At 54.4% G+C, this 7,576-nt stretch overlaps 1 protein-coding gene across 1 annotated transcript; it reads left to right on the forward strand.

The window, feature by feature from the left end:
- The first annotated feature begins 611 nt into the window (after nt 1-611).
- FAM167A (family with sequence similarity 167 member A) lies at nt 612-6,919 on the forward strand. Its single transcript, XM_049771151.1, has 2 exons — nt 612-926; nt 6,643-6,919. The coding sequence occupies exons 1-2, from the start codon at nt 612-614 to the stop codon at nt 6,904-6,906; spliced, it is 579 nt and encodes a 192-aa protein (XP_049627108.1). The 3' UTR covers nt 6,907-6,919.
- The last annotated feature ends 657 nt before the right edge of the window (nt 6,920-7,576 follow it).

The raw sequence follows: 7,576 nt of genomic DNA on the forward strand, positions 1-7,576 counted from the left end.
GCCCATGGCACCCTGCCCTGAGCAATGGGTGAGGTTCCTAGGAATGGAGGCTGAGGACGGGAGCTGATGAGACCAGGGTCCCCCATAGACAGCTGCAGGAGGACCAGAAAAATGGGCCCAGGGTCAGCATGGGGGTCTCTGGGTCCAAGTGTGAACGATTAGAGCCTCAATGTGGGTACTGGGGATATGCCCCGTCGAAATGAGGCGGGGATAAAGGGTACAGGTGGCACCTTTCTGTCCTGTCTCCCAGCTGCCTCAGCCTCAGTTTCCCTTTCTGCAGGGTTCAGGGTACAGCAGCATGTGAATGAGAGGCTGGGCTCAACCTCTGTGTCCTTCCTGCAGGGGTGTCACCTGGGCCCCACTGGCTCACCCGCCTGCACCTCCGAGACTCAGAGCTTCCTGGCAGAGGTGCTCCCGGATCCTGCCAACACTTGCCGGTTCCTGCCTGTGGCGAAGCGTGGCCCCCGCAGGCCTCCAGGAAGACTCTTAATCCCAGTGTCTGAGGAGGGGAGGCAGCCGCCACACCCCGGACTGCTTACACCCCACATGGTACCAGGAGCCAGGGCCCCACCCTGGTGACAGCAGAGTACAGACAGCAGAACAGTCAGGGGATGTCTGCGCCCGAGATACCCATGGAGGACGCGGGCGCTGAGGAAGCAGGAGCGGCCAGCATGGCCTTGCCCGCCCACGACCACTTGCGCAGCCTGAAGGCGCTCACGGAGAAACTGAGGCTGGAGACCCGAAGGCCCTCCTACCTGGAGTGGCAGGCCAGGCTTCAGGGGCCCAGCACCAGGCCAGTAGCCCCAGAGGATGAGGATGCCCCTCTGGACAGGAGCGGTCCCCTTCTGCCCCGGCCTCTGAGTTCCAGCAAGCTGCAAGGCTTCCAGAGTGTGGACGAAGCTCTGGGCTGGCTCCGGAGAGAACTGGTGAGTCCCAGGGACTCCAGGCCCCCCCCTGCTTTTAGTGATCTGTGTTCTTGTCCTGTGTTCCATGTCTGTGTCAGTCTCTGTTTCTCCCCAACTCTGTCTTCCTTATTCTTTATTTTGTTTTGAGCTACACCTAACAATGCTCAGGGCTTACTCCTGGCTTTGCTCTCAGGAATCATTCCAGGAGACCCTATGGGATGGCTGGGATAGAACTTGGTTCTACAGCATGCTAGGCAAGCGCCCTCCTTGCTGTGCCATCACTCCAGCCTGTCTCCCTGTTTCTACTTTTTCCAGCATCTCTTCCTATTATGCTGGAGCATCCCAATGCTGGGGTCCCATGGGCTCCATTAGGACCCACCACAGGTACTCAGTCAAGGTCCTATGCTCCCAGGAGGATATAGATCCATACTCCAAGGTGCTCCAACTTCCTCAATGCCCCATTGAGTTTCATTCTGAGGGGTGACACAGGCAAAAGGGTCCAGAAGAAAGGCCCTTCTCTGGCCTGTCCTTCAGCCCAGCCTGGACAACAAGACCCGGTCAGGCTCAGACCACTGACAGGGCATGGGTGGGGTATGGATGAGTGTGAATGTTAGTTGAGTACTGAGTACAAGCACTGAGTAATCACTGAGTGTGAGCACTGGATGAGTACTGAGTACAACATGTAGGTGAGTACTGAATACAAACACTAGATGAACACTGGTGTAAAATCACCCCTCGTACCATATCTCCAAGCCCAGGTGAAGGAGTCTGAATCAGTGTGGCACAAGAAATAATCCAGGGGCCTGAGAGATAGCATGGAGGTGAGGTGGGTTTTTTTGTTTTGTTTTGGTTTTGGTTTTGGTTTTTGGGTCACACCCGACAGCGCTCATGGGTTGCTCCTGGCTCTACGCTCAGAAATTGCTCCTGGCAGGCTTGGGGGACCATATGGGATGCTGGGATTTGAACCACCGTCCTTCTGCATGCAAGGCAAACACCAGACCAGACTGAGGATGAACCACGTGTAGTCTGGCAGTCTTCTACCTAGTATGGAGTCTCTGCCTGCCAGAAATGCCGTTTTTATTGAGTACAGAGATCACCCCTGGGTGGGGCAGTAAACCCACCCAGGTTTACAAGTAAGATAATCTTTGTTTTGGGTGATATTAAGTTGTAAACCAACAGATACTAAGAAAGCAAGAATAAAGTTTGTTTTAGATCAAATAAGGTGTAAAACAACACTCTGGGTGTGAGCATCAGGTAAATACTGAATATGAGCATTGAGTGTGGCAATGAGTGTAAGTACTGAATACTGAGTTTGAGCATCAAGTATGGATGAGCATGGGATAAAGTCAGAGCATAGAACCGAACATAGGATTGAGTGTGAGCATTGAGGGTGGCACTGTGTATAAGTACTAAACATGGGATGGAGTGTGAGCCCTGAATATGAGCGCCAATTATGGATTGGAATGGGCTGAGCAGGAACTGAGTATGGACAGAGTAAGGACGGAGGATAGCTGAGTAAGCACTGAGAATTGACTAGAGGCTGATGTGAGCTCCGCGTGGGCTGACTCAGGTGTGCCTCTGTGCATGCAGCCAGCAGCTGCAGGTCTCCATACTGAGCTGGGCCCTGGAGTGTGGGTGTCCAGGTTCATGGGTGATACCCAGGCCACACTGAGCAGGATCTGTGCAGCCAGAGTGGTCACTAGAAAAATAACTCAAAGGGACATAACCTTGTGCAGAACCCTCGAGGGAAGGGAGCCAAATCCAGCACAGAAACAAGTTTAGATCCAACTCTTGCCACCCTGATGAGGCATGGTGGGGGGGGGGGAGAGACTTCAGGCGAGCAGGCACCAAGGAGCCCCCACAGGGATTAAAGGAGTGTCCTGGATCAGCCTGGCCGCCTGCCCATCCAGGCTAATCTGGCTGCTGCTTCCGCCTGCTCATGCAAGCCCTGAGTATTTGAGTGCTGGACTACCTCAGAAGCTCCCAGAGGCTTTTGGAAGTTCCTGCCCAGGATTTGCAGTCAGATCCACACACCTGGATCTCAGGGCTCTGGCTCCATTATGTCTCCTCAAGTGCAGTGCATGCCAAAAGCAGGCTGCACCTCAGAGAAACTGTGCCCCAAATATAAATGCAATAGGACTTCAGACATTTTTAAAATCCCAGGAGACAAGCACAAGGGGGTTGCAGTGGCCCCTTGGAGGCTCTGCTTCTCTCACAGCTGCAGCCAGGATTTAGGGATCCTGCTTTTTAAGATGCCCCTGTGTTCACACTGTGAGCAGAGCCATTGGCCACGACACAGATAAGCAAGAACTGTGGGATATGGGCATACACCCCGACTTCCACAAAAACATCTCCAAGAGGTAGACCTACCCCAGCCAGGAGTCTGAAAGCCATGCAGCGAACCAGACTTTCTCATCTACTTCCTGCCCCTGCCCTGCCCTGCAGCTATCCTAGTGGCCAGGACAGAGAAGCATCAGAGGAAGCCACACTTAGGGAGTGAAACACAGAAGATCCAGGCAAATCTAAGGCCTGGGGGCACAGCCATGGTGTGTTTTTTAATTTTGTTGACATAAGGACTGCGAGTACCTCCATGCTTTTCAGGGGTCACTCCCAGTAGTGCCTACCATGTAGGCTACCAAGGATGGAACCTGGGCCAGCCCCTTGCCTTCTCTCTCTCTGTGTCCACCTTCCTCATGTCTAAGCCTCATCACTCCTTTCCTCACGCTTTCACATGTGACTACATGTGCCATGAGCATGCCTCTGTTTATCTACATATTTCACAGGTGGACAAGCATGTGGGAATGATGCATACATGTGTTTTATGCATGTGTTTCTGTGTGCATGTTCTTGTGCATGTTCGTGTATGTGGAATGCTTGTGTGCAAGAATGTGTGTACATGTGTGTTTACCCATGTACTTGTGTGTAAAATAAAATCCACACACACACACCCTGGGGTGTGCATCTCCAACCTCCAACCATATCTCCAACCTCAGGTGATGGTTCTGAAGCAGCAGGTTTGTGGTGAAGGACTAATAAACTAAGCTAGTCAGGAAAGTCACGGGGTCAGTGGCTTCTCCCTGTGGTGTTGTCATCAAGTGCCAAGTCAAAACTCACTCTTCTCTATTATCTCAGAACAAAATCCACCAGGACAGGGCAGGTCAGAGTGATCCAGGTGGGCTTTTACATATCAAAGGAAGAGGTTAATGGGAAGAGGAAGATGGGGGAAGGCCACTGTTTTGGGTTAATAGTTAGGTGTCATTTTACACTTGTGTGTGTTCATACATGTGTACATGTGTGCAGGCATCCAGGTGTGTGCCTTGTGCTTTCATGTGCTCATGTGTGCACCTGTGTGTTCATCCATTTATGTAATTATGCATGAGTATGTGTGGGCATGTCTGTATGTGTCCTTTTGTGTGCATGAATCCATGTGTCCATGTGTGCCGTGTGTGTCTTTGTGCCTATGTGAGTGTCCATCTGTACATCTGTGTATGCCTATGTGTGTATGCGTGCACCGAGGTATGTCTGTGTCTGTGTTTGTGCATGCCTACGTGCATGGGACAGACTCCTGATGAAAAGCCACGCTCTCCCCTTTCAGCATCTCTAAGCCCTAATTGCAGGGGCCCCGCCCGTTGGTGGGATCAGCTCAGCCTTTGTCCTCACTTAGCTCCAGCAGCTGAGAAGCAGGCGGGACTCCTGCAGGGCTGGCGCCGGAGGCTCCCACACATCAGAGTGTACACCTGGGGAGATGCACACCTGGCTTTCCACACTGGCATCTGACCCTAGGAGAAATGATTCAAAGCTGAGCCCTGAGCAAGCCCATCCTGCCAGAGACCACTCGGGGTTGGGGCTAACTAAGGCTCTTGCTTTGTACTTTGCACACTGTCAGCCCAGGTTCAAGCATCCCGTAGGCTCCCTGAGTCCCAAAGCATAGAGCCAGGGGTAAGCCCTAAATATTGCCAGGTGTGGCCCACGAACAAGCAAACAGCCGGTGGGAAGCTCAGGATGTTGACAGCCAAGGGGCTTGTTTTTCTAGCCACAAAGCTCCGAATCCAAACCTGCTGGGGAAGGTGAGAACTTGTCTGGCTTAGGATCACCAGGAAATGCAGGGGAAGGAACAGGCTGGCCTGTTTCCAGCTCCAAAAGGGCAGCGAAGCACTAGGACAGACCAGATTAACAGGAAGAAACCTCATGTGCAAGTGCAATAACAGAAAGGTACCCCATCTGTGGGTATGGTAACAGGAAGAAACCCGAGGGCCAAAGCACCGAGAAGGTTCTGGAACTGGTGTCAGGTTCTTAACCCAACTTTTCAGGCCCCACCTCAGCAGGTGGAAATGTGGGGGTTGCAGCATTGCCTGAGACCGGCCCCCACTGCTGAGGGGAATTGAGGAGCTGGGGCTGACAGGGCCTTTGGGAAGTGGGGAGACAGATGAGGGGCCAAGATGGGCCTCGAGAGTCTGAGGGTAGTGGAGGGAAACCAGCTTTCTAGCTCTCATGTGCGAGGCCTAGAAGGGGTACTCATAGACCAAGAAGAACTCCAGCTGGGGGCACTCAGAAACACAAAAAGGTAAATGTCCTGGGGGCCACTGCTGCTTATGGCAATGCAGGTCCTGTGGAGAGCCTGGTTCTTGGGGACATCCAAGGTTCTGAGCTCTGGTTTGCAGCTCCACTGAAGAGCCCTACAGATATTCCTGAGTGCTAGGCATCTTCTCTGTACCCAGCTGAGATGTGGAGGATGCAGGTATAGGGAGGTGGGGGGGCCCCACTGAGATACCTACCCTTTACATGGAAATACTTGCACTGCTTTGTTCCAGGGACACTCACAGAATGGTGCCAGATCTGGGGTTGGAACAGAGAACAATGGGGGGAGGCTTTCCACGGTCCCTCAGTACTGCCAGAGGTTGCAGACCAGAGCAGCTCTGTTGGGGGAGTTTTTTTGGAGCTCGCCCCCCACCAATGTTTGCCTTTGTAGCCTTTGTTTTAGTTCCTTGGTAGTGATGGTAACATCTGGGTATGTGCTGATGGGCGGTGAGTTGGGTGTGTCCAGAAAGCACCCAACCTTGATAGTGCAGGGGGGGGAGAGAGAGAGAGAGAGAGAGAGAGAGAGAGAGAGAGAGGGAGGGAGGGAGGGAGGGAGGGAGGGAGGGGGAGAGGGAGAGGGAGAGGGAGAGGGAGAGGGAGAGGGAGAGAGAGAAATACACACACATAGAAACACAGACACCATAGAGACACATAGACTATAGACACACATACACATTCTCTCTGTCTCTCTTTCTGTCCTTGTCTCTGTCTCTCTGTGTTTCTCTCTGACTTGCTTTATCTCTGTTCCCCTCTCCCTGTGTCCTCATGGGAAATGGGTGCCTTTTGGTCCACACCTAGTGGTGGGTGCTCAGGGATCCCTCCTGGCAGGGCTTGGTGGCGCCCATAGGTGGTGCTGGGGTTCGAACCAGGACTGCCCCGTGCAAAGCCTTAACCTTAACGGCCCGCCAGCTCCTGGGTTCTTGACTTTCTCCACCGAGGGGCTTCGCTTCTTCACTAGCTCAGAGCACAGCTCTGGGTCCCACTGGTCCGAGTCCCACTGAGGGACACATTCTCGCTGCTGGCTCCTCACCCGGTGCCCTGCGCCCACGTCCAGGGGGTGGGATCCGGCGAGGATGCAGGCGCTGGCCACGTTGGCAGGCCCAGCTCGTGTCCCACCTCCTTCGTCCCGCTATTAACCTAACCCCGTCCCGCCCTCCAGGCCGAGATGCGGCTGCAGGACCAGCAACTGGCGCGCCAGCTCATGCGCCTGCGCAGTGACATCCACCAGCTAAAGGTGGAACAGGCGTGCGACCAGCACCGGCGGATGCTCAACCAGGCCACCTGCGAGCTGGAGGAGTGCGACGAGCTGTCGGACCTGCTGTGCGACTCGCTGCTCGGCCCCGCCTTCAGCCTCTCGGCGCCGCTCAAGCTCCTGGGGGTGACCAAGATGAACCTCAACTCTCGGAGGTTCTCTCTCTGCTGAGGGTCCTGGGAGAGGGAGCCCCGGCCACAGAACCCCAGAGCTTCTGCTGCCTCGAACCCAGCGCTGCAGGGACCCCGTGTGGATGTTGGGGAGACCCCCCCTCCCCACAACAGGTGTGGGGATTTCAACGCCCTGACTCCAGCTCCCTCCCCCCCAAGGCCCTGGGTGCTGCCCAGAGGGTCAGATTGCAGCTGTGCTGCAGGGAGGGGGCCCACCTGCGCCCTGTTCCTGGGTTTGGGGCTCTGTTTGCTGTGTGTACCCAAAACCCAGAATGCCAAGGCCACCCCCAGAAACTCTGAGACATTCTCCTGGAACACCCTGAGGGTCTCTCTGGGGTCAATTCTTCCCTTTCTGGGACAGACTCCGAAGTTCTGTGGCCCTTAAATGGGGCGACTGTTCCTGGCATTGCTAGTTCCTGAACAGCTATTTGTGGGGAGGTGGGCGGGGCAGGATTTAGTTTTACAGATCAGTAAGGGTGAGTGTGGGGTCAGTCAGGAGAGGAGGTTCTGAAGGCTCAGGCACACGGGGACCTCTTCCTAAAGGGGGAGATGGGGCAGGGCAATGACTCTCTGGGGGTATGGCTAGAGCAGGTACAAGATGCTGGGGGAGAACTGGACACTGAGTCAGGTCACTCAGACTGCAGATTGTGCCCTTGGTCCACACCTGGTAG

Source organism: Suncus etruscus, chromosome 4 (genome assembly GCF_024139225.1).
Source record: "Suncus etruscus isolate mSunEtr1 chromosome 4, mSunEtr1.pri.cur, whole genome shotgun sequence".
In the NCBI taxonomy this organism is placed as follows: domain Eukaryota; kingdom Metazoa; phylum Chordata; class Mammalia; order Eulipotyphla; family Soricidae; genus Suncus; species Suncus etruscus.